Genomic DNA, 27,156 nt, shown 5'->3' on the forward strand with positions numbered 1-27,156 from the left:
ACTAATTTGTTAAACTAAGAAAAAGTACTTATTTCATACATAACTCAACAAAACAAACCTTTACATTTTTGTTATTTAAACTAACTTACCTCCAAGATATAAATGTTACAAAATTTTGGTTTGAAAAATGTCACTCTGTGGTTGTCCCAATTTATTTTGCAATGCGATGACAAAAACAAAATATCTTTGAAATGTTCTAAGTATTTAAATGAAATACTGTTCGTAACATAAACTTATTTTAAAAACTTTAACATCAACAATAGGCCAACATACATTAAATACCATCTTAGTAATGTAAGAGGGTATTTACAGGAATTACTAAAGAAAGTATCACTTGGAACTTAATATACCTATCAATTCACATGCAACACAACAATCTGTCTGTCTAGGCTAGTGACATTTAAACACGTTTAGTCATTCTGTCCTATTACGGCTGAACATGCTAACATTCTCATCAACTGAATACCAATTTCATTATCGCATATTCTTTTCTAAACTCCTTGTCTCCAGGTTGGAATAGCCCTAAGGAGAAGAAGAGAAGAGCAATTATAAATATATATGAAATTCTTTTAAAATCCTAACTGATTAAACATTAACTTTTAAAAATGTATGTAGATTTGTTTTCTCAAATTTTTACTGTAAAATATACATAAAGGAGTTGCATAAAATATAAAAACGCAATTATTAAATTATTATAAAGTAAACACCATTCTAACTCCTTCTTACCTATGTGGGATATGCAGAAGTGGCCCAGAGCCTGTTGGTCCTAACTTTTTGGTCCGTTCTTCCCAACCTTTTGTAGGTTTGTAAAGCCTAGAGGGATCTCTGCTAACATTGTTTTCAACCTGTAACCGAAGGAAAATAAGTGTCAGTTAAGTTATATAAACAATTAAGTTTGTATTTGTAAGATCCATAGTAACACAGAGCAAGTCTGAAGTATTTGATATTAACTAAAAAATAAAACTTTTTATAATCTCTTCAGTAAACTTCTCATTGTGCTCATATAGCTAAAATAAAATTTGCACTACATACATCAATCTATTAATAAACTGTTACTTTAGTTTATTTATCTAGTTCAATTATTTTATTCTATATCCATTATGAGGGAGATACCATGCAGCAAAGTCATAGTGGCATAGTCAGACAATAAATTTAGGATTAAAAACTACCAGAAATTCATTGTTTTATCCATGAGAGCTGTCAATATCTTTAAATATGAGTCTCACCAGAGATTAAGCAATGCTCATAGCTGCCATAGGTCTAAAACAGAGGTTCATATAGAAACAATGGGAAAAAAGAACAGAGTAGGGACGAGAATTAATTTAAGGTAAAAAAAATGAGGTTCTTATAATGGAAAATGGTATAACTTAAACAATAGTTGCTTCAACTGTACTAAGCTGTGCTATGTAACATGTAAATAAGTATAAATTTTAAAGATGATACAGAAATAAAGCTGAATATAAAGAAAATGGATTATGTTTGTATCTTTTCAAATCAAGGAATTATGATAATAAAAACAAATTAATCTTGGTAGAATACCTTTTCTTTTAGTTTTGCCAGTCTTCTTTGTTTTTCTGCCTTTTCATCTTCCTTTGACTGCTTCTCAAGAATTTTCAATTCGAGTTTATGTAAATCCTAAAAAACATACCAACAACAAAAAATAAGATTAAGAAAGTAAAATAAACTAGAATTTGTTTCAGAGTTTAGTTGTCTCAAGTAAAATTAAATCACCTTAAATATCAATATTCCTTCCATATTGACCTTTTCTAATAAGAGGAGAGGCTTTATTTTCTTTGAATATAAATGGAATATGGGCACATCCTTTTGGAATAACCTTTTTCTTGGTGTTTCTTATTTTATGGTTTGATCTAAAACTCCTTTTCTTTTAATAGATGAGTTAAGCCCACTTTCACTATCAATCCAGCTATATCCGGTTTTATAATTTTTTGTTTTACAGGTTTTCTTTTTTCTACATTTTTTATTATGTGGTCTGCTTGCCTTTTGGGGGGAGAGGAGCATTCTGTTATTTAGAGAGGTTTTTTTTATAGAGACTAAAAAATATTCCACTAATAATGTGTTTTGGTCTATTTTTTGTATTTCTCTTGATTTTTGCTTCATAAATATTATTGTTATGCATTTTGATGCATATATTTCATCACAGTTATATTAGTAACAGGTATATCTCATTTGTATACTTTTTCATTTTAAAGTACATTCCTCATCTTAATACTCTTTGAACTAAATTCCACTTTGAAAAGACTCCAGTCTCTTTCTTTGATTAGCATTTTTCTTGTAAATACTTGTTTAAAATCACTTATAATTCTACAGCTCAGCACTAGCCTCGATTCCTTTAAGTATACCTTAAGATCTACAATGTACAGGGTACAGGACTGAACAAAATGACAAACGCTGCCATCTTGGAAGATGGGCAATGAACAAGAAAGGAAATATGGCCTGGCCTGTGACTACCTTTCTAGCCTTCTCTCCTTCTGGTTCTTATCTCCCTCTTGATGCCCTAAGAATACTGAAGTGTTTATGGCTTCCCTCCCAAACCACTGTTGCACTCCTCCAAGTTGTCATTTATGCTATTCCCTCTGCTAGGAGAGGTCTCCCCTCTCTTCTCCTTACAGACTCAAGTATCACTTCTCTCTGATACTAGTACCTATGGTAAGCTTCCCTCCTAAAATACTCTGTCCACCCTTCAATCACCACACTATTTTCCACATTATACAGAAATCTACTTGCACATCTATCTCTCCCACTAGACTACAATCTACTCAATATCAGGGAGTATGGCTTACTCATTTTGGTAGGTGTAAGTGGGCAGCAAACTCATTAGTCAACAGAGCCAAATATCAACAGTACAACAATTGAAATTTCTTTTGAGAGCCACATTTTTAAACTTAAACTATATGGGTAGGTACATTGTTATTAACTTAATTTAGGTACTCCTAAGCTGGCCAAAGAACCGCACTCAAGGGGCCAGAGAGCCGCACGTGGCTCGCAAACCGCAGTTTGCTGACCACTGGAACATATCAGAAGAACTCAATTTTTCCTGAACTGAATCTGGAAGTAATACCCCTATGTAGCATAGAAAAATTATTTAGGAAACAAATATATTTACTCACTCTTTCTTGAAATCTGGAAATTTCATCAGCAGCAGTTTTCCTTTTTTCTGCCTTTTCTTTTTTTTCCCTTATTTCCTTTTCAAGTCTTAAAAATTCTTCCTGTTCTTTCTTTTGCTGGGTGTAGTTTTCCAGTAGTAATTTTAATTTAAACTGGCGTTGGCGCTCTCTCTGCTGCCTCTTCTCTTTCTCTTCTTTTTCTTTTAACTGGGAGGCATATTTCACTGACATTTCTATACTTTTCTGTTTTTTCCAAGCTTCCACTGCCAATTTCTGCTTCTTTCTTTGTTCTTCTTTTTGCATTTGATTAACTTCTTGTTTGTTAAGAAAAAGCATAGGTGTGTTCTCTGCCTTTTCCTTAAACTTGAAATTTTCCTCTTTTTTCTGCTGCTTTTTAGTTTTCCAATTCTGAATAGACTGATTAAGAACACAGAGCAAGAGAAAAATATTTTTAATAACCAAAAGCACTTTAAAATACAACCTCAAGTCCATCCTTCTAGAATGAATAGATTGTAGCTGTTGGTTGCCTGGGCTTTCATGTGTTTTTTTGTTTGTTTGTCTTAACCACTGCAATTTTTTCTACTTCTGTTTAAAAAAATTAATGTGTCTCTTAAAACACTAAATAATGGTTTATTCTATTGGGCTGCCTCTTCTTCTCTTTATCCCTAGGTTCACAAGGACTACACCTCATTTGTTTGTGTTCATGGTAAACATCCTTTACCTCTGATCATTTCACTTATGCTTCCAAATTCTCTTTCTAGGCTTAGAATCCTTTCTGAGTGACCTTTCTTTGTTCAAATATCAGAAGAATAAAAAGTGGCATAGTTAAAAGCATGGGCTCTGAAGCTAGTCTATTTAGGACCGAAATCATGGCTTTGTTATTTACTAGGTATGACCTTGGATGAGTCTATCTTTATTTTGCTCATCTGTAAGAGTGGTGGGTAGCACCTCTCAAGCAGTGATATTGTAAAGATTAAATGAGTCAGTGCCTGGTACACAGTACTTCATAAGTGTAAAAAAAAAAAAAAGGAAATTAGCTCCATTGATATACATGGGATATATAAAGATATACTAGCAGCCCTCTCTCATCTTTCCTCATGGTTTTTCATTCATTCATTCATTCAATCCTTATAATATGTGTTATCTCTACAAGGCAATAAGAACCATAAATGATTACAGTAATACCAAATGCCATCTAGTATACTGCTAGTCAATGTGCCAGTCCACAACAATATCAGGGATTCATGCCAGAATGTAAATCAATATACTGTTTCCTTCAATGAGAAAGTTTTCTATGAAAAAAGAAAAGTTAACTGAACTAAATAATGTACTAACCAGGCAGCTGATTCTAGTTCAACCACTTTATCTCACCAAAGACTAGTAACAGTTTACAAACTAACATTCACTTCACGGTCCAACTTTGAGTAGCATTGTTCTGGGTGAGATAGGCTACATACAGAAATACTAGAATATATTCTAGAAAAGCAAAATGTTAGTAAGAAGTTCTGAACGAGACTACTCATGTTTGAGTGGGCAAGAAAGCAGCAGCTTCTTCTCTAGGCAGATTTTGATAGCTGGGAGTTGAGGGAGAACAAAAGAAAGGACATTCCTGAAAGTGAGAATAAGATAAACGAGGGTGCTCAGGCCAGCAAGCTGAGGGCATGTCTAAAAATAAGCACCTTTATTTAGGCAAACAGATAAAAATGGTAAAGCTCCTACTCAGCATGAGTAGATATCAACTACATTTCTCCTCCTCCTCCAGTATGTCCTACTCCAGCAAATGAAGCCTCCATTTCCACACCCCTCCTACCTCACCCTTACATTCAATCAGTCATCAAATATCAGGAAACAGGGGTTAGGAACAAGAAGAGTAAGCTAGAATCAAGGTGCTTAACCTTTATTAGATAAGATACTGTGTCTGGTTTTTTGTTGTTTAAAAGAAGGTTTTCAGACTTGAGCTTATACTTATAACAGAATAACCTAGAGAATTTGTTAAAACAGATAATCCCCAGAGTTTGGATTATGTCTATTGTTGGTGCCTTCCAAGTTCTAATAAGTTCCCAGGTGATGTCGATTTTGCTAGTCCATGGACTCGACCCCTTTGCTGGTCCAGGGGATTCCATGTTTTTAGTATCAAGGAAAAAGTCCAAATAATTCCTAATAGCTTGTTATTTTTTTTTCTTTTATAAATAAATTTTTATTTTAATGGGGTGACATCAATAAATCAGGGTACATACATTCAAAGAAAACATTTCCAGGTTATCTTGTCACTCAGTTCTGTTGCATACCCATCACCCGAAGAGATCGTCCTCCGCCACCCTCCATCCAGTTCTCTCTGTACCCCTCCCCCTCCCCCTCCTTCCCTCCCCCCACCCCCTTCCATGCTCCTCAGTCTCGCTTCTATGTCCCACCAATGCATGGAATCCTGCAGTTCCTGTTTTCCCCTGATTCGCTTATTTCACCCCGCACAATGCTACCAAGACTCCACCATTAGTTATTTTTTTTAAGATTTTATTTTTTGATTTTTTAGAGACAGGAGAGCGAGAGCGAGAGAAAGAGAGGGGCGGGTTGGGGAGGAACTGGAAGCATCAACTCCTAGTAGTTGCTTCTTCTATATGCCTTGATCAGGCAAACCTGGGGTTTTAATTAGCGAGGTCAGCATTCCAGGTGGCCACTTTATCCAATGCACCGCCATAGGTAAGCCTTATTTTGAGGTTTTTATGTTTCTTCTTTCTCTTTTCAAAGTTGATTTTAGTGAGAGAGGGAAAGAGAGACAGACAGACAGGAACATCCATCTGTTCCTGTATGTGCCCTGACCGGGATTGAACCGGCAATCTCTGAGCTTCAGGATGATGCTCTAACCAACTAAACCAGGGCAAAAAAATAACTTATGTTTCAAATTTGTTCTTAAAGTCCCAAATTTCAATTTCCTTATATTTAACTTAATTAGAAAAGATAAAACAATAAACCATGGCTATTTCCTCTAAAAACTTACACTAAACATGGAATCAGCATTTCTTTAATGCTCCTTAGGAATGTCATTTGTTGAGTCATAATTTTGTGGTTATAGCAAACGAGTCAGACTTCGAGTATCTAAACTCAAGGTTCTCAACCAGGAGCAACTTTTGCCCTTTAGAGCAGTGGTCCCCAACCGTTTTTGGGCCACGGACCGGTTTAATGTCAGAAAATATTTTCACAGATGGCCTTTAGGGTGGGATGGATAAATGTACCACGTGACCAAGACAAGCGTCAAGAATGAGTCTTAGACAGATGTAACAGAGGGTATCTGGTCATTTTTTAAAAATAAAACGGAAATAATGTAAGTTATTTATTCTTTCTCTGTGGACCGGGGGCTGGGGACCACTGCTCTAGAGGACATTTCGCAATGTCTGGAGACATTTTTGATAACTGCAACTAAGGGGGTGTTACAAACATCTAGTGGGTGGAAACCAGGAATGTTGTTAATCCTACAATGCACATGACAGTAGTCACAGCAAAGTATTTCCCAAATAGTCAACTGTGCCAAGGTTGAGAAGTCCTAACTAAACCAAAGCCAGAAAAATATTTTTGTGAAAATGGAACTTTTTAGATATTTGCTACACTTGAGTTATTTGAACTGGGATGCAGAGGATCCAGGTTTGAAACCCTGAGGTCACCGGCTTGAGCACAGTCTCATCTCGCTTGAGCGTGTGTGGGTTCACCAGCTTGAGCGTGGGATCACAGACATGAGCCCATAGTCACTGGTTTGAGCCCAAAGGTCGCTGGCTTGAAGCCCAAGGTCATTGATTTGAGCCCAAGGTCACTGGTTTGAGCCCAAGGTTGTTGGCTTGAGCAAGGGGTCACTTGCTCTGCTGTAGCACTCCCTGCTCCCCCTCAAGGCACATGAGAAAGTAATTAATGAACAATAAAGGTGCCACAACAGAAAATTGAAGCTTCTCATCTCTCTCCCTTCCTGTCTGTCTGTCCCTATCTGTCCCTCTCTCTGTCTCTGCCACACACACACATACAAAAAAGTTTTTTTTTCCTCTGGCATAATCAAAATTTTTATTTTTTTCTTTTCAAATAAATAATGAAGCTGAAGTTCCTAAACCTCAATGAAACTTTCAAGAGTCGAAGAATTTTTTCTACTGCCTCTTTATTGTTTTATTGAAAACCATGCGGCCTTTGATGGTAAGATGCCTTTTATCATAAGCCTGAGTAGATCTAGATTTCTCACATTTCCGGTGGACACAGAGGGATTTGTCCACAATCAAGTTTTCTGGCTCACCATATTATTTGTTGGAGTAGAAATGTTTGTTCTTGAGAAAGTCCAACTATAGTTCCCTTTAGTTAAGTATTAAGTAACAACTTCTCAATGACTGTTTTACCTTCTATAGATGGCGGGGGAGGGGGGACTAAAATATACCTAATGGAGTCATTGTAAAGTTAATAAATGTTAAATAGTTTACCATAGTGCCTGGAACACAGATGTATACAATAAATAATAGCGATTAAATTATTATTACCTCTTTTTTCCTTTCTTCCAGGGCCAGAAATTTTTGATACCACTTCTCATGCTGTTGAACTTCATCCTGTGTCCTTCCAGGAAGATGTTCTAGAACTTCTCCCATAAATGTTGGCTTCCCTTTATGTTTATTTCTCACCTTTACAAAGTTCTGGTGATCGTAATCATCCCAGCCCCCTTGTCGCCCTCCTGTTTCCTGAAGGAATTTTTCAAAATCTACTACTTCTTCTGGAAGAGTACTTGATGTTCTTTTGTCTACAGGAACTTTGCTTGACATTGCTCTGAGAGCTTTCTCTGTTTCTGAACTACCCAAAGCCCAGGCGTCAATTTTTCTTGATATGGCACTCAATTCATTATTAGTTGTTTTCTCTTCTTTAATAAGCTCATCATATCTAAAATTTCAAAAATAAAGTCTGAATAAGATACAAACCAATCCATATTAACCCTTTATTTTTCCTTTTACTTAAAACTATTGCTCTTTTTGTGTCATCCTCTCCATTTAACATGATTAACATTTATAAACTTAAGTCTTAAGAAAGTTTCCTCAGAGAATAAAACAATCTTCCAAACTCTTATGTGAGATTTTAGTGTCCAGATATAAATGAAAATTCACTTTAAACATGAAAAGCAAGCTAAAATCTAAAACAAAAGAATAAAGATGTTACATTGCTTTTGTGTAAGACTAATATTAAATATATAACAATAAAATGATTTATATATAACAACCTAGTGGACAGTTATTGTAAATATACATATGTAGAGAGAGGGGTCAATAATTTTATATTAAAATGTCTTTAAAACATACATCAATCTCTGCTCTTCCTTAAAAGTGTTAATTGCATTTTCGATTTCTTCCATCATTTCTCTAAGCTTTTCAACAACTGCAAAGAAAAACAGAAAAATTATACCATTTAAGTATGACTAAGAATTAAATGTTAAGAAAGAAATGAAATGTTCTCTTAATTTAAAAAACACTTTTTGTGCCCTGGCCAGCTAGCTCAGCGGTAGAGCATCGGCCCAGCATGTGGAAGTCCCGGGTTTGATTCCTGGCCAGGGCACACAGGAGAAGCACACCTATCTGCTTCTCCACACTTCCCCTTCTTCTTTCTCTCTATCTCTCTTTCCTTCCCACAGCCAAGGCTCCATTGGAGCAAAGTTGGCCTGGGCGCTGAAGATGGCTCCATGGCCTCCCCCTCAGGCGCTAGAATGGCTCCGGTTGCAACAAAGCAACGCCCCAGATGGGCAAAGCATCGCTCCCTGGTGGGCATGCTGGGTGGATCCGGGTAGGACGCATGCAGGAGTCTGTCTCTCTGCCTCCGTGCTTCTCACTTCAGAAAAATACAAAAATAAATAAATAAATAATAAAAATAAAAAACACTTTTTAGTCTAAAAAATAAAAAAATGTGCTTTTAAAAAGCTAATCTTTAGGACTATAATATTTTTATTACAAATTTTCCTATAAATACATATCATTAAATATTATTATTGTTTACCAAAGCTATTTCATACTACACATACCGTTTTGTAACTTGCAGGGTTTTGAAACGGGGAGAGACAGTCAGACAGACTCCTGCATGCGCCCGACCGGGATCCACCCGGCACGCCCACCAGGGGGCGATGCTCTGCCCACCAGGGGGCGATGCTCTGTTGCGACCAGAACCACTCTAGCGCCTGGGGCAGAGGCCAAGGAGCCATCCCCAGTGCCCGGGCCATCTTTGCTCCAATGGAGCCTCGGCTGCAGGAGGGGAAGAGAGAGCCAGAGAGGAAGGAGAGGGGAAGGGGTGGAGAAGCAGATGGGCGCTTCTCCTGTGTGCCCTGGCCGGGAATCGAACCTGGGACTTCTGCACACCAGGCGGACACTCTACCACTGAGCCAACCGGCCAGGGCCAGTAGTTGCTTTTTGTACGTGCCTTGACCGGGCAAGCCCAGGGTTTCAAACTAGTGACCTCAGTATTCCAGGTCGATGCTCTATCCACTGTGCTACCACAGGTCAGACGTAACTTGCAGGGTTTTTAAAAATTTTTAATGTTTTGATTTTTGAAAGAGGAAGAAAGAAACATTGACTTGTTATTCTACTTATTTATGCATTCATTGGTTGACTCTTGTGTGTGCCTTAACTGGGGATTGAACCCACAATCTTGGCATATCAGGATGATGCTCTAACCAACTGAACTATCATCCCATGACATAAACATCACCATTTTAAACTGGCTTTGTCACTTGCAGCTTTTATTTAATAAAATGCTGTGGTTAACTGAGTATATGCTATTTCATTATCTAAATCTACCCCAATTCATTTAAATAATTCTCCAACTGATCACACTTTACAGTAAGTCCCCAAGTTACAAACACCTGACTTACATACAACTCGCACTTACAAATGGATCACCATAAGGGCAATCGGTAATTTACTGCAGTTGGACATTAGTAAAAATGATACCATAGAGTTACTCGACTTTCATGGCAAAAGGACTAAAACATTATGAAGACATTATGGAGCTAGAGCAGCAGGTGACAGCATCTAGGGAAGGAAATAGGGACCAAGAAACTCCAGAACCGAACAAGTTTTATACATAAGAGTAAGCTGATGCTTTCATCTCACTGAAGCAGGAATGGTAAAGTTAGAGGAGTAAGATCCTGATACAGAGAGGTTCACCAAAGTTTACTGTACAGTTACTGAGGCCTTGAGATGCTATAGGGCCATTTATGATGAGAAAAAGAAAAGCTCTGTATAAACTTCCCTTGATGCCTACTTCAAGAAACTGACTCCAGCAGCAGAACCAAATCCAGACTCTCTAACTCCAGTCCCATCCTCTCCAACAAGTCCATCATCTTCTGCATCATCCAAGATTGTTTAAGATTGTATTTAAGAATGTTTAAGTATTTATATGCACAGAAAGGCAAAAATAAATACAATGTTAAAACATCTAAGTTGCATTTAGTAGGTACATGTACCTGTTCCAACTTACATACTAATTCAACTTAAGAACAAACCTATAGGACCTATCTCACATGTAACCTGGGGACCGCCTGTACTGTAATAAATATCTTTGCATGTAATTTTTGCATGCTTAAATATTTTTTACAGGATAATTGATAAAACTTAAAATGCTAAATAAAAAAAAGCGTGGCCATTTTCCCGTACGCTGATACCACCACGCTGTCCTTCAAAAAACCTCTACCAACTTATAGTTCCTGAGAGTGCTCCTTCTCATGTACTTTTAATTATTTCCCAAATGAAAGGCAAATATCATCATTGATTTAATGAACATTTTTTTGTGATGGTTAGTAAGCCCGAGCTCCCTTTTTTAATGTGTTTTATATTTCTTTTACTGTAAAATGGACCTTATAATCTTTGCCCATTTTTCTATTAGGTTATTTATCCTTGTTGCTCTAATTTGTAGGCACTCTTTATATATTTGCTTTCTATGTTACATATATATTGCTATTATTTTCCTAACTTGTCTTTCAAGTTTGCTTATGGATCTGTGTTGTTTTTTTTTAGTAGTCAATTTTGCCCACTTTTTTCTTTATGGTTTCTAATCTTTGTCATTCTTATAAATTATAATACAATTATAAAAAATACTAATCCATGTTCTAGTGTTTAGTTCATATATTAATTTAACAAATTATAACATTCATATTTGCCCTTTTTTTAGTGATCCCTATGTTACAAGAACTACACAAGCGCTTTACGTGAACTGTCTCACCTCATCCCCTCAACAACACTGAGTTAGGCCTGTGGTTATTACCAGAGAGCTGAGGAAATGAAAGCTCAGAAAAGTTGAGTAGCTTGTCTAAAGTCACATAACTGATAGATCAAGGATTTGACTCAACATCTGTCTGATTCTTAAGACCATTCATCTTGAGCACTTCACTGCTTCAATCCTTCAGGAATGAATGTTGATAAAAACAGAAGGGTAAGGATACAATTTCTTTTCAAATATCTAGTTGTTTTTTTATGACTAGTATTTTGCCACAATACTATTTAACTCCTTCTTCAGGTATTCAAAATGCCTCTAAATAAAGACTATACTTTCAGGGATCATTTTTATAGTTTGAAATGCCTCTAAAAGGCAGCTATTTATTTATTTATTTTTATTTATTTTTAAATTTTTTATTTATTCATTTTAGAGAGGAGAGAAAGATGGAGAGAGAGAGAGAGAGAGAGAGAGAGAGAGAGAAGAGAGAGAAGGGGGAGGAGCTGGAAGCATCAACTCCCATATGTGCCTTGACCAGGCAAGCCCAGGGTTTCGAACCGGGGACCTCAGCATTTCCAGGTCAACGCTTTATCCACTGCACCACCACAGGTCAGGCCAAGGCAGTTATTTAAAAAGTAAATGATGGCAAAACCACTGGCTAAGAATCAGGAAATCAGTCTTTTTTCCTCTTCATTGGCCAAATCTGAATCTTTCCATACCACAGATTCTCCATCCTATAAATCAGTGTTTTTCAACCACTGGTCACAGACTGGCCCACCAGAAATTTCGTGCTGGCTCATGAAAGAGTTAACCACCCTGATGTTGCTATAAATGACCCTAATATCCATTCTACCCAATTCATAATTTGTAAGGAGTTAGAGCATTTTAAACATTTTAAAAATTATGTAAATGTCAGGTAGTACAATTCTCCAATGTATCTAATTAGTAAAGTAGGGTTTAGTTCCATTAATGCCAAGTAGAAAAATTGTTATTAGAAAAGTATCAATTTTTCAAGTGGACAATAGAAAATACTAATACTGTATATAAGACTAAGAATATGCCCTGGCCAGACAGCTCAGTTGGTTAAAGCATCATCTGGAAGCATCCTCTCTTGCTAAATTCAATAAATAAAAAAAAATTTTTAACAATTAAAAAAAAAGCATATATATAATCTAAATATACTTACAATTAGGAGTAGGCTTCACATCTTTTAACTGATGCTGAAGTTTCTTTATATTGTTATGTATTTTGGCCAACTGTTGCTGAATTTTTGCTCCTATAAGGAAACAAAAACGTACTTTAAAATAATTCTATGACAAACATGGTTACAATTCAGGATTCTACACAAAAGACTGGTTACTTAAATGTCAAAATAGCTTGAACATTTTAATAAATAAACTTGCTCTAAAGAAAGCATATCTTAATTTCCTCCAATATTTAAAACTACAATGGCTTTTTATTTTTTTCATTCTGTAGAGACTGCGTTATTGAACACTTTTAAATACATGAACCAGCAGTTTAGGCTTATTCATGTTTTGTTCTTTATCAATAGATTTTTCTTTTCTTTTTAACTTGTTAAAATTTATGGAAATAGAATTTGAAATAGATCAATTCTATTTTGGGGATATTAAAACTGTCTAAACAATTTAAATTCTTTAAATACTGGCAAACTTCCTAATGAAAATTTCATCTAACCACATCCCCTAAGCCAGGAGCTGGTGATATCCACTAGTGTCACTCTCAACAGCCTCTACCAAGTGCCTCAGGTGCCACTTTGTGGTATCTGTACTTTAGGTCGTCAAGCTCACCCAAAGGACCAGCCTAAAAATGTCAGTCCCACAATAAAAGCCTGAAAAACAGAGGAGGTCTTAAAGACATTTTCAGATGTTCTTCCAGTACCAGCAACAGAAAGACTGAATTTCTCTTCCATATTTTCCTTCTGAAGTAATAATCTTTAGTATTTATTTAAATCACTAGGCTAAAATCACATATTTACATTCATATAGCTCTCTATATAATAGTAATATTATTTTATCATAATATGATGCCTTTCTATTTTTACCCCAATAAATAAGCATGAAGTACTAAATAGCTCTGTCCAAAAGTCCTTAAGAGCAATTATTATTATTTTTTTAAAGTTTACCTATAGGCTTGGAGCCAGTGTTAATATCCAAAACAAACCTCCAATATGTATAAGTGAAGAAAAAAAAATAAAAGTGACTGGCCTTTTTTCTTTTTAATTAAAATTCAAGTGCTCCAGAAAAACAGAAACTTGACCTAACGTGTTTTTATAGGGAACTTTACCTAATGTATTTTTATAGGGTCTTATTCATGATTGGAAATTTAGGTCAATAAACATCTCTAGTAATTAGGAAAGTGTTTTTGTTGTTTTGTTTTCACCATAGTTTGATCAGCAACAGTGATATCATTATAGGGCAAGTGACCTTTTATTTATTCATTTGGAATTGCTGCTCTACATAGGCAAACCATTGAAGTACAATATTACGTAAGTGCAGGCTAAAATGGTGGCATGATATTTGAGGTAAGGAGAGGGAGGTATTTTCTACTTCTGGGCTGTAATATGGAGGGGGAGGGGCATCTATATTCTTATACTGAGTGCATTCCTTCCTCTCCTAGATAAGATAAACACAAAGTATGAATAAAGAGAGGCAAAAGTATAACAGAAAAATAAAAAATAAAAATAAAGTTCCTTTATAAAAGAGAAAATGAAGTGACTTAAAATGCAGAGAACGGAGACGCTACTTAGTGGTATGATTAAGAGAAAGACCAGCCTCTCATCTGTCTACAAAAGAACATAGGGAAATTAAGCATATTAAGCTAGGGATGTTTAGATTTCTCTATGAATCAAAGAGGAGAACTGAAAATTTAGTTTTTATATTAGGTCCCATTATCATTCAGAGGAGGGAGAATGATTCTTGCCATTACCTAACATAAGATGACTTTTGAAATAGTGCAATCTTATATTCTGAAAGAAAAAACTTATTAAGAACTTCTTTTAATTGGCTATAAGGGATTACCATAAACAGTATAATAGCTATAGTCAGTATTTTATAAAGCATAGTTAGTTGATAACCACTATTTTTCCTTCAAGCAATGCTAAGCAGTTTACTATAACTTAAGAATCTTTCAACATATAAAAGCTACTCTACAATTAAATAAAGTATTCCTGTAGAAGTCTTTTCTAAGGCCAATATTTAATATACTATTAACAATGATTAATATTCACAGAAAACAATAAAACATTTTCTGTACTCTGTAAGGCAGTTCCTCATATATTATCTCATGGGATGCACAAGACAGCTCCCCTGAGGTAGAAATCGGAGGTGTTAGATCACAGACAAGTAAACTCAGGTTTACAGGATTCCGTGACCTGATCACTTCATACTATATATTATTAAGTACCAGGTTCTGACTCTGTTGCTGTGTTCTTAGTCTAGGTCTCAGTCAACAAAGCCGGGGTTATGAGCTAAGACCAGGCTGTCCAGGGATTAATTTCTCTTTATTTTAAGAAATTTTAATAACATTAACTAGTTTGTCAACCAAAAAACAAAACCCTCTTTTGCATATTAAATTGGAATATACACAGAGAACAATCCAACTAGAATCACTAAATAACAGCTTGACAAAATAAATACATAGCCCTAAAAGACAAACCCATTACTAACTAGAAAGTGTCTTGATAGGAAACATGGCAGGCAATGCACAAATACAAAGCACAAGGCAAAACTACAACTTTATAGCACTCAACAGTTTTTGTTCATCATGAACTGAACTTACTTTCTGTTTTCCTGCTGTTAATCAATTTATTTTCCAATTCTTCCAGCATACTATGCTCAATTCTGAAGCCACTTTTTTGGTTGTAGAAATGACTGTGTTTATCTTTTTCTATGTTAATAACTCTTCAGGAAAAGAAACAAATAGTATAAATATGACTTAAATATATTTTTAATTGTTTAAAATATGAAGACACATATAATAATCAGAACTCGATAGGAGTCAAAATATAATAACTTGGATAATAAGGCTAAGATATCAAAACTTTAGCTAGAAAAGAGTTAAGTTCAACCAAAATTGCAAGTAATTTAAATTATTTAAATTATATAATGTTAATTTAAGAAAATGCAGTTTTAGACTTGCCTTGAAAATACGTAAGTCTGACTACTGATTCCATCCTAATCTCACAGTGGCCTGAAAACGGCCACCCCTGATGACGGCTGCTTCCAACAGAAGATACTGGTAATTTTATTACTTGAATCAAGACATTTACCATTTCCTGGTAGGAACCTCCTCACCACTAAAATGTGAGTAATAATAGCTCTCCACTAACGATAAAGGCTGTGATTAACATTATATGAGATAATAAGTTTAAGGGATCATTATACAGTGAAAATGTACTATAGAAATGCAACTGATGAATATTATTAATAAAACTAAACCTTCAAGAGGCAAACAATAAAAATAGAAATTTTAGTATAGTTAAGGGATATTGTCTACATTTACTTCAAAGCGTCTTTGATTTAGTCCATCTACCAGTAAAAGTCATACTGTTAGTTTGAATCCTAAGGAAAAACAAAACAAGCATTGTACTCTCAAGAAACTGTTTTGGTTGGATAAAAAATTTTATTTTCTCAACACCTGTTCTCTTTCTCCCAGAAGGTGGAAATTAATATGAATACTTCTCCACTAATCCTGGGCATAAGGAGTGGTAGAGTATCTCTGGCCATTGACTTAATTTCATACAACCTGAGGGGCAATTATCTAAAGCAGAGCTCCCAATCTATTTCACTTTGGCACACACAGAGGAAAGTGGCATACTTGGCAAAACAAGACTGCTGCAGAACCCACCTGGCTGCCCCAAAGACTCAGGGGAGAGGGATCAATAGGGACATCAGAAAGAGCAAATAGGTTTCAGCCTGCAGGTCAACTCTAACGGAGTAAAGGTGGCTACTGGAGCCCAGTGCTGAAGACTGGGAAGCCCATGTAGGCACCAGTTGGGGTGGGGGAAATTACTATAATCAAATAGAAATTCTACCATTGACACAGGATATACTGTGACAGTAAGTTATGTTTTACCATTCCTGGATTAGAAATATTAACCTATAACAATATTCTAAAGACAATTATGGGCCCTTGCTGGTTGGCTCAGTGGTAGAGCATCAGCCCAGTATGTGGATGTCCCTGGTTTGGTTACCAGTCAGGGCACACAGGAAAAGCCACCATCTGCTTCTCCACCCCTCCTCCTTTCCCTTCTCTCTCTGTTTCTCTTTTTCTCTCTCTCCCCACCTCCCATAGCCATGGCTTGACTGATTTGAGCAAGTGGCGCCAGGTGCTGAGGATGGCTCTGCAGCCTCCACCTCAGGGGCTAGCTTGGTTGCCGAGCAACAGAGCAACACCCTAGATGGGCAGAGCATGGCCCCACAGGGAGCCTCACCCAGTGGATGTGCGTTGGGTGCATGCAGGAGTCTGTCTCTCTGCCTCCACTATTCTCACTTAATTTTAAAAAATAAAGGATGATTATGGAAACAAACTGTCAAACATATAAAAAGATGCTCAACCTCACTCACAATAGAAGAAATAAAAATTAAAACTATACCATGGTACACCTATCAGACTGACCCAAAATGGCAAGTTTAAATAATATATTCTTGCCCTGGCCGGTTGGCTCAGCGGTAGAGCATCGGCCTGGCGTGTGGGGGACCCAGGTTCGATTCCCGGCCAGGGCACATAGGAGAAGCGCCCATTTGCTTCTCCACCCCCCCCCCCCTCCTTCCTCTCTGTCTCTCTCTTCCCCTCCCGCAGCCAAGGCTCCATTGGAGCAAAGATGGCCCGGGCGCTGGGGATGGCTCCTTGGCCTCTGCCCCAGGCGCTAGAGTGGCTCTGGTCGCGGCAGAGCGACGCCCCGAAGGGGCAAAGCATCGCCCCCTGGTGGGCAGAGCTTCGCCCCTGGTGGGCGTGCCGGGTGGATCCCGGTCGGGCGCATGCGGGAGTCTGTCTGACTGTCTCTCCCCGTTTCCAGCTTCAGAAAAATACAAAAAGAAAAAAAAATAATAATATATTCTTATGAGAAAACTGTGGAAAAATAGGTCTTCTCATACATTGTTGGTGAAATTGTAAATAGTCTATGGAGGACAATTTGGCAGTATATCACCTGTATATTTATATACCTTTGACCAAGCATTTCTACTTCTAGGACTATTTCCTAAAGATACACTCACACATATGCAAAATGATGTAGAGATATGTGAATACTGCAATTAATTGCAACATTGTTTGTTATCATAAAAGATCGAATATAACTTAAATGTCCACCACTAAGGAGCAGGTTAAATTATGTCACAATCGTATACTGGAATGCAATGCAGTGGTGCTGTGTTCCATGTACCAATAAGGAAAGATCTCCAAGACATACTTTATAACAAAGAGTTTATATGAAAATATCAGTCATTCCCAAAAGCAGAAAATGGTCAACTGACTCCCTATATACTCTTAAACGATATTATACCTCTCATATCACTCTGATTCATCAATTTTACCTCTTTTTCCTCTCTTCGTTCATCTACTTCTCTTTTCCTTTATTTTGTTTGCTCAAGTATTCTAAATCAGATCAACTACATTATGTAATTTCACCTCAACATATATACTTCAGTGTGCATCTCTAGAGATTATAGACATTTGACTTACATAACTATAAAGCTATGATCATGCCTGACAAGATAAACAATTCCTTGGTATCTAAGATAAAATCTTAAGTTAAAAAGAAAAGCAAGACCCCAAACTGATGTTACCACTTATATAAAAAGACAAAATATGAATTTATGTATTTTATTTCCTTATAAGCAAAGGTTATAAAATATCTGTCGTATAATACACAAGAAACTAAAAATCATTGTTGTGTAAGGCAAAGAGAAGTGGGTGGCTGGGATCACAGGAGAAATAGAGACCTTTCACTGTGTACCCTTTGATATACATTGATTTTTAAACCATATGAATGTATTACCTATTCTGAAAATAAAACAATTGTATTACAAATTGTGTTTTTTGTTTGCATGCAATGAAAATTGCTGGACAGAAATATTCTGCCAATGGATTTTTCTAATATTCTTCCACTAAGTTTTTTCAAAACCTTGTAACAGATGAAGAAAGCCTAATCAGAGCTGCAAAACCAACTCATACTAGTAGACAAGGTATTGATACTGACATAATCTACTGGGTTGCTATATATATGGATATTAACCACTTGTTAGATTGCCTGCCTCGAATGAAACACAAATCAGAACCCTTAACCTGTAGTACAATTCTAACTAAGGTAATACATTTGAAGTCAAAGAAAATAAAACTGAATCTTCTCAAATTCTGAATATTAAAAGTACCACATAAATAATTCAATCTCCAAAACCTCTAGTATAGTACAACTTTTCAAATTTCAAACAGCATACTTTTTTTATTGGCAGACTCTCTATACAGACAGCTGCCACTAATTGTGATCCAAAGATCGTTTCTTACAAGCCTCCTTTTCTCAGGGTTCTTTAGCAAATTGATTCTGTAAAACTTCAAATCAGAGTTTCGATAAAGTTCTCAAGTATAGGGTAAGGTTGAGTGCTCTGAATTCTAATTATTTTATCATTCCTCATGATATATACCATATCATGGTGCTGCTGGCAACACTGAATATTCAATACATAGTTATTTAAGGAAAAAATATATTTACACTACAAATTAAAAGTTCTCGATTAGCTTAGTCATAATGTGCCAGATGGATATGAAAGGGGCAGAGATCAAGGGAGGGAGACCAAATAAAAGGACACTTCACAAGAATAACTCAAGGATACATACTTTTCATTAAAATTATCCACTCACTCAAAAATATTCATCAAGTGCTTACCATGATACATGAAAATGTATTCAATCTGTTATCTGATATATGAGGTCTAAAGAAATAACTGTTTTGTTCCCCTTGAAATACACTGGTTCAAAATGGTGAAAATAAGTAAAATTTAATAACTCTACTTAAAATTAACTTCATATTAAATACTCTATTATCATATGTCTATTTCACACCTCCCAACTTTCTCCTGTTTTGTATTTGAAAGGCCATTGACCAGAATTTTGTAACTTAATGTGAGATTAGACAGGGTGGAGTAGAATTAACTTTATACACAATTCATAATATAACGGCTAGTAAGGTTATTTGAAGATAATGTTCTTATACTTACTGATTTTTAAGTTTTTCTGCTGTGCGTATGAATTCTGCTTTCTTAGGCTGACTAACTTTCTGTTTCCAGTTCTGAAGGTGAAAAGGACGAAATCCCCCTGAAGTACCAAAACAGCCATCATTCTGCATAAAAAATAAGAATAAGTTTACCCTCAATAATAAAAATGGTAAGAGATGAAGGTGCGACATTTTTCAGAGATGGAATGTCAATAATGGAGGTCCTCAGGGGATAATTTTATCCATTCACCCATCAATAGCTACTGTAAAAAATGTTACAATGAACATGGGGTGCATATATTTTTTCAAGTTAATGTTTTTGTTTATTTTTGAAAAATACTCAGAAGTGGAATTACTTGATCATATGGTGGTTTTGTTTTTTTAAATTTTTTGAGGAACCTCTGTACTCTTTTCCATAGTGGCTGCACCTATTTATATTCTCATCGACAGTGCACAAGGGTTCTTTTTCCTCAACATCCTTGTCAGCACTTATTACTTGTCTCTTTAATAACAGCCATTCTAACAAGTGTGAGGTATTATCTTGTTGTGGTTTTGATTTGCATATCCCTGATGATTAATGATGTTGAGTACCTTTTCGTGTACCTGTGAGCCATTTGTATGCCATCTTTGGGGAAATGTCAATTTGTTTCCTCTGTGTATTTTTTAATTGTATTGTTTTTCTGCTGTTGAGTTATAGGAGTTCCTCGTACATTTTGGATATTAATCCCTTTATAAGATATAAAATTTGAAAATATTTTCTCCCATTCAGTAGGTTGCCTTTTCATTTTATTGATGGTTTCTTTTGCTATGTAAAAGCTTCTTTAGTTTGATGTAGTGTCCTTTATTTTTAGAGAATAATTTTGCTGGACATAAAATTCTTGGTTGACAGTTCTTTTCTTTTAGCATTTTGACTGTCCAGCTCCCTTCTGGAATCTAAGGTTTCTGATGAGAAATCAGCCATTAAACTTACTGAGGATCCCTTGTATATATAATATATATACACTGAGTTGCTTTCAAAGTTTTCTTTTTAGTTTTGGCTTTCTACATTGTGATTATGATTTGTCTAGGTATGGATCTATTTAGAGTTTGTTGAGTTCCAACAACAATGCATAGATTGATATCTTTTCATCAAATTTGGGAAGTTTTCAGCCATTATTTCTTCAAATACCCTTCCCCTTCTATTTCTCTCTCTCTTCTCCCTTTGTGACACTTGATGGTGTTCACAGGTCTCTGAGGCTCCATTCATTTTTCTTCATTCTTTTTTTCTTTCTGTTCCTCAGTCTGGATAATCTGAATTGACCTATCTTCAAGTTTATTGATTCCTCTGCCAGCTTACATCTAGTGTTGAGTCTCTCTGGTGAATTTTTCATTTGAGTTATTATACTTTTTAACTCCAGAATTTCTATTTAGTCCCTTTGTTATAAATTTTTATCTCTTCATAGATATTTTCTATTGGGTGAAACATCATTCTCACACTTTATTTTAGTTCTTTAGAAATGGTTTCCTTTAGTTTAACATCTTTGAAATAGGGGATTAAAGTCTTTGTCTATTATGTTCAACATGTACTCTTCTTTAGGGAAGTCTACCTTACTGCCTTTTAAAAAAATCCTCCTAGGTGTGAACCATACTTTTTTTTCTTTCTTCATCTCTTTTCTTATCTTTCTTTCTTTCTTTCCTTTTTTTTTTTTTTTTGTTAAAATCTGGACCTGTTAAATAATATAATGTAGCAACCCTGAAAGTGAGATTTTTCTCCCTCAAAGGATTGTTGTTGTTACTGTTTGTTTAGTCACTTTCCTCAGCTAATTCAGTAAAGTCTATTTTCTTTGCTTCCATGGCACTTAACTCTCCTTAGTTAGCTTAGTTGTCAGCTAATGACTGGTTGGTCTGAGATTTTCTCAGACATCTTCAACCAATAAGTCTCCCAGCCTTTGCAGAAAAAAAATCTATCTGCATGCTCGGGCATGCCTTCAACACTTTGACAAGCAGTTTACACTGTTAGCTTAGCCTTCACTTCTTTCATGAAAAGAGTTTCAAGATCAGCCAAAGATAAAATCTTAGGCCTGTTCATGTCTTCTATGGTGTATTAGCTTCCTATTGCTACTGTGACAAACTTAGCACAAAAAAAGCACAACACAAATTTATTTTTTTTACCATTTTGGAGGTCAAGAGTAAAATTAAGATACTGATAGGATTACATTCTTTTTGGAGGCTTTAGGGGAGAAACCACTTCCTCACTATCTTTTTTTTTTTTTTTTTAGCTTTTACAGGCCATCCCTTCATTCCTTGGCTTCTGGTCCCCTCCTCAAATCACTTCATCTTCTTTCCATCATCACATCTCCTTCCCGACTCTGATGTTCCTGCCTCACTCTTACAAGGACCTTTGTGAATACACTGGCCACCCAGATAAGACAGAATAATCTCTCCATCTGAAGATCCTAATTTAATCACATCTGCAAAGTCCCTTTTATCATATAAGTCAAATATTCATAGGTGCTGGGGATTAAGATGTCATTATCTTTGGTAGGGGGTGGTGTGTATTCTCAGTCTATTACACCTGGACATACACATAATCCTATGGTTGTGTGTGATCTTCTACAGGAAATTGGTTTTAAGTAATCATTTAAATTAAAGAAGTAATGTAATATTACTGAAGGATTACTCCAGACAGCCAAGTCCCATAAAATACAGGCCATCACAGGGAGATCTCTAGAAACAAACAAACAAAAAACAGAAGATGCAGGCCTATCATAGTTTAAAACCAGGACATACACTAACTAGTGACTTTTTAAATATACTTTTTAAAAAGTCACAGTTCAACAGCTAAAATGATTAAGTGGGAAATGGCATTTGAAAGAAGAATAAAGAGAGTTATAGTCATCAGTTTTGGAAGGAAATGGCTGAGGGAAAAAATAAACAAATAATACATAAATATTAAAAAGCACAGATAGAATACATTATTTTTTTTCATAATGGGTGAGAATTTTATGGAATTCCACAACCTATGGAGGTTGTACGATAAAATAGAATATAAAATATTTCTAAAACTTTAAAGATAATGATTCCAAAATAACTTAAGGGAACTGTAATGCACTGAATTATGTGCCCCCCCCAATTTGTTGAAGCCCTAACTTCCTTTGTGACTATTTTTGGAGAGAGGACCTCTAAGGAAATAATTATCGTTAAATAAGGTCATAGGGATGGGGTCCTAATCAAACAGGACTAGCACCCTAATAATAAAACAGACCACACCAGGTCTTTCTCTCTCTCTCTTTCTCTCATCCTTTCTCTCTTTCTACATGTGCACAGAGGAAAGGCCATGTGAGGACACAGCAAGAAAGTGGCTGTCCACAAGCCAGGAGGAGAGGTTGCATGAGAAACCAACCCTGACAGCACCATGATCTTGAATTTCCCAGCTTCCAAAACTGGGAAAAAAATAAATTTCTGTTATTTAAGCCACCGAGTCTGTGGTATGCTGTTATGGAAGTCCGAGAAAACTAAAACAGGAAATTTAGATGTTTTGGTGGACATTTCCAATATCATGAGGTAGTCATCAGGAAAATTATTCTAAGAAAATACTAATTGGTTTCATTGTTAAGAATCAGTAGGAACAGCCTGACCAGGAGGTGACGCAGTGGAGAGAGTGTCAGATGCCGACCTGAGTGCGGGCTCATCCTCATCTGATTTGAGCAAGGTTCACCAGCTTGAGCCCAAGGTTGCTAGCTTGAGCAAGGGGTCATTCGGTCTGCTGTAGCCCCCTGCCCCCAGTTAAGGCACATATGAGAAAGCAATCAATGAACAACTAAGGTGCCGCAATGAAAAATTGATGCTTCACATCTCTCTCCCTTCCTGTCTGTCTGTCCCTATCTGTCCGTCCCTATCTGTCCCTCTCTGTCTCTGTAAAAAAAAGAATCAGTAGGAACATTCATTCATGTAACCACATGACAAATATTCAAGTGCAGTGTTAGGCTATAGAATTTGAGTGTATAGTTGTATGTGTAGGAAAGTACAAAGACAGATAAACACATAGTTAAATTCCTCAAAAATCATAATATGGTACAGCAAAGATTCTACATAATTCCTTTTTTAAAAAACCCAAATACTAACTGAAGAGTTAGTTCTACCCCATTACAGCTGTGACTGTCAACTGTGCTGAGAAGGTATAAAGCAGGGTGTCTCAACTTCAGCACCATTAGTATTTTGGACCAGGTAACTTTTTGTTGTGGGGGGCTGTGCTCTGGCCTCTACCCACTAGATCAGGCGTGGTCAACAGTTTTTGCCCCAGGCCAGATTAGAAAGAAAACATTTTTTCACTGGCCGGATAAAATATTAAAATTAAAAAATGTTAAATACAAAAACAATTCGTTTAAGTAAACAAAATTTTATTATGTAATTTGTTTATGAATAAATGTGAGTGAAAAGAATTTTAATATACAATATTATTTGAATAAAATATATTTTAATAAAAATATAACTACATACTGTATAAATATCCAAACCATCGCAATCAATCGAAACAATATTTAATTAATAGAATGAGCTTGAAGGGGTTATATCGCAAATAAAACAATTATTTCGTTTTACAAACAGCCTGGACACGTTTTCAGTTATCAACTGCAGCTATTGTCTATGCTACAATGCCACTTGATTCAGTACATTTGACCACAAAAATAACGAACTAATTGTTTGACCTTGGGTGCACACTGGCAAACTCCGCCTAAAAGAATGTGGGTTTCACATCACCGCTAAACGTCAAACAGTTCATATCGAGTACAGATGAGTACAAAAGTTGTAAATCTTTATAATGGAATTTTTTTTTTAAATATAGAAGTATCGTAAATTCATTTGACCAATTATTGGAAGTTAACCCTAGATTAGTCACACGCGGAATTCTTTTCCGTGTATCACTATCTTCTTAAATATCTCGATTTCCAATAATTAAAGACGCTTCCACTTCCGAGTAGCTCAGATTTTAAAGTAGCGGAGAATATTAAAAATTTAATCGCGGGCCGCATAAACTCATTACACGGGCCAGAATTGGCCCGCGGGCTGCATGTTGGCCATGCCTGCACTAGATGGTAGTGGCACACACAACTTTCCCCCAGGCTCCCACAGTTGTGACAACCAAAAATATCTTCCACATTGCTAAAAGTCAGGAACTAATACAATATTTGAAACAACTCAACGAGTGATTCCGATCCAACCTCTGGGAAGACAAACCTCTGAGAATCACCCCAGTGGAGTGATAAAAGTGTACATCAATAATATTTAGCAACTTGTGAGAACTGCAAATCATGAGGTAAAACACGGTTTAAGAATTTAGGGAAGAGCCTGACCAGGCAGTGGCACAGCAGATAAGAGCATTGGCCTGGGATACAGAGGTCCCAGGTCTGAAATCCTGAGATCACTGTCCTGAACACAGGCTCGTCTGGCAAGCACAGGCTTACCAGCTTGAGCACATGATCCCATGGTCGCTGGCTTCAGCCCGAAGGTTGCTGGCCTGAGCAAGGTGTCACTGGCAGAGCCTAAGCCTACTGGTCACGGCATGTATGAGAAGCAATGCACAACAAAAGTGACGCAACTACAACTTGATGCTTCTTCTCTCTCTCCTTTCCCCTTCTTCTCTTTCTCTTGCTTGAAAAAAAATAGGAAAGAAATTGCTTTGAACTAAAGCCAGAAAGTTTTCTTGGAGGAAGCCAGCAAGATGATTAAAACTCTAGGGTCACACAGTTAAGAAAATATTTTAGAAGCATTTAAAAAATATTTTAGATACTATGTAATTTTACATTTTTAAAAATTTTTTCCTAAGTTATTTGGGCCAGAATTAGAATAATAAAGAGAATTATAGAGGATGTGTGAGAAAATTTGCCTAAGGTGGAATTTCTTGAATTTATGGAAGTAAAGACACTTGTATTTCCTTAGAGGGAAAAAAAGATGGAACCTGTCCTCAGCTCACAACAGCCTTCCTTTAGGTTTGGACTAAGCCACAAACACCTATTATGTTCCAGGACTATACAGGACAGTTCTGGGTGCTGGGAATACAATAGTGAATACAACTCCTAAAAGTCTTTCCCCTTAGAGAGTGTACATCCCCAAGGCTGGGTGGTAGTTGGAGAAAGACAACTAAACAATAGATATAATATATCATATTAAAAGCTATGGAGAGAAAGAAAACCAGAAAAGGGGACAGTTCAACTGGGTAAAGGGATTCAGTTTAGGGAGATTATGGAAAGAATCCCTGAGTTCACACAGCATTTTGAACAAAGACATCTGAAAGCAGCGCCGGTGCCAACCATGGGGAAGAGCATTTTAAGCTGAGAGAATAGCAGTTACAAAGTTCCTGAGGTAGGAGAGTGCTTGGCATGTCTGAGGGACCACCAGGAAGCCAGGATGGCCGCAGCAGACTCAGATCGGGGAACTGGAGATGAGGTGGTGGGAGCAGTTCGTAAGCCCTACAAGGATGTTGGCTTTTACTGTTAGATCAAGAACCTCTTAGAGGCTTCTGGTCAGAAAAATGTCATTACTGAACTGCATCATCCTGGCTGTTGAGAATACTTTAGAAAGGCAAGAATGGAAGAATAGAAACCAATCAGGAAAGTATTTCAGCCAGGGAGAAATGAAGGTGTGGACAAGGGTAGTGGTGAGAAGTGTGGGATTCTGGATTTATCTGAAAGTGGAACAGACAGGAATTGCTCATGCTTCAGGTGTGGGCTGGGAGAAAATAAGAGGTGTCAAGATTTTTGGCCTGAGCAACTGAATACAACAATTCTCCTCAAGGGATCCCCCGGTCCTCACTGTAAACAAAGGGGACCCAAAAGGATCTTTGAAAACACATCTGCCTAGGATCATCCCATGTTTGATTCCTACTTGTACTCTCAGCGCAGGCACAATAATAGAGCAGCCTCCAATTACTTGGCACGAAATCTCTCTCCAACCAAGCACTGGTATGTACCAGGGGATTCCAGACACAATGTTCATGTGTCGGGCAGGTGCATATTAACAGCTCCCAATTTTTTAGGGAAGAAACTGAGCCATCGAGAGGATAGTATGTTCTTATCACACATTAGGAAACGATAGAGTCAGGGTTTCCACCCAGGTCGTCTTTGACTCCAACACGATTAGAGGTGGCTTTCAGTAAAAGCAGTTAAAGGCACAGGCGAACAAAGCGCAACGGCCAGCATGTGCCAGGCCCGAGCAACCGGGGGCTTACCCCGCGCCCCTGGGCGCCACGCTGCAGAGGACGCCTGTTCAGCGAGGGCCTGGGGCTCCAATCCCACCTCCGGGGCCTGCAGCACCCTCGCGCCCACGCCGGTTCCCAGACAGGCTCCCGGCCTGCTACAGCCCGGCCGCAATTTACCTGTTGCGGTATGGGCGCTGCTCCCACGCCGTTCCCGGTCGCCGCTCCAGCCCCCGCCACAGCCCCGGCGACCGCGGTGGCTGCCGCAGCCACCACGACTGTTGTCAGGGCGGCCATCTTTCGCCGCCCCGCCTGTGCGCTGCGACCACCCTGACCCGAGGATTCAGGATCCGGGAGCTCCGGGCTCTGCAAACGCTTCTCTCTGTTGCTGGACTCTGTTGAGAAACCAAACCGGGCGTGGA

General features: G+C 37.1%; 1 protein-coding gene across 1 annotated transcript; it reads right to left on the bottom strand.

Annotated features, from left to right (window-relative positions):
• Positions 1–8: 8 nt before the first annotated feature.
• On the bottom strand, positions 9–27,156 carry CCDC112 (coiled-coil domain containing 112). Its single transcript, XM_066382043.1, has 10 exons — positions 26,915–27,156; positions 19,565–19,686; positions 15,129–15,250; positions 12,517–12,606; positions 8,435–8,510; positions 7,631–8,021; positions 3,129–3,542; positions 1,540–1,635; positions 727–845; positions 9–522 (listed from the first exon to the last, which is right to left on the bottom strand). The coding sequence occupies exons 1-10, from the start codon at positions 27,029–27,031 to the stop codon at positions 492–494; spliced, it is 1,578 nt and encodes a 525-aa protein (XP_066238140.1). The 5' UTR covers positions 27,032–27,156; the 3' UTR covers positions 9–491.

This window comes from Saccopteryx leptura, chromosome 4 (assembly GCF_036850995.1).
Source record: "Saccopteryx leptura isolate mSacLep1 chromosome 4, mSacLep1_pri_phased_curated, whole genome shotgun sequence".
Taxonomy (NCBI): domain Eukaryota; kingdom Metazoa; phylum Chordata; class Mammalia; order Chiroptera; family Emballonuridae; genus Saccopteryx; species Saccopteryx leptura.

Coding starts and splice junctions, on each gene's coding strand:
- CCDC112 (XM_066382043.1), bottom strand. CDS start 27,031: ATGGCCGCCCTGACAACAGTCGTGGTGGCTGCGGCAGCCACCGCGGTC. Junction 12,607..15,128: donor TAACAGCAGGAAAACAGAAA/GTAAGTTCAGTT, acceptor GTTTCCTTATAG/GAGCAAAAATTCAGCAACAG. Junction 8,511..12,516: donor TGTGAAGCCTACTCCTAATT/GTAAGTATATTT, acceptor TTTTCTTTGCAG/TTGTTGAAAAGCTTAGAGAA.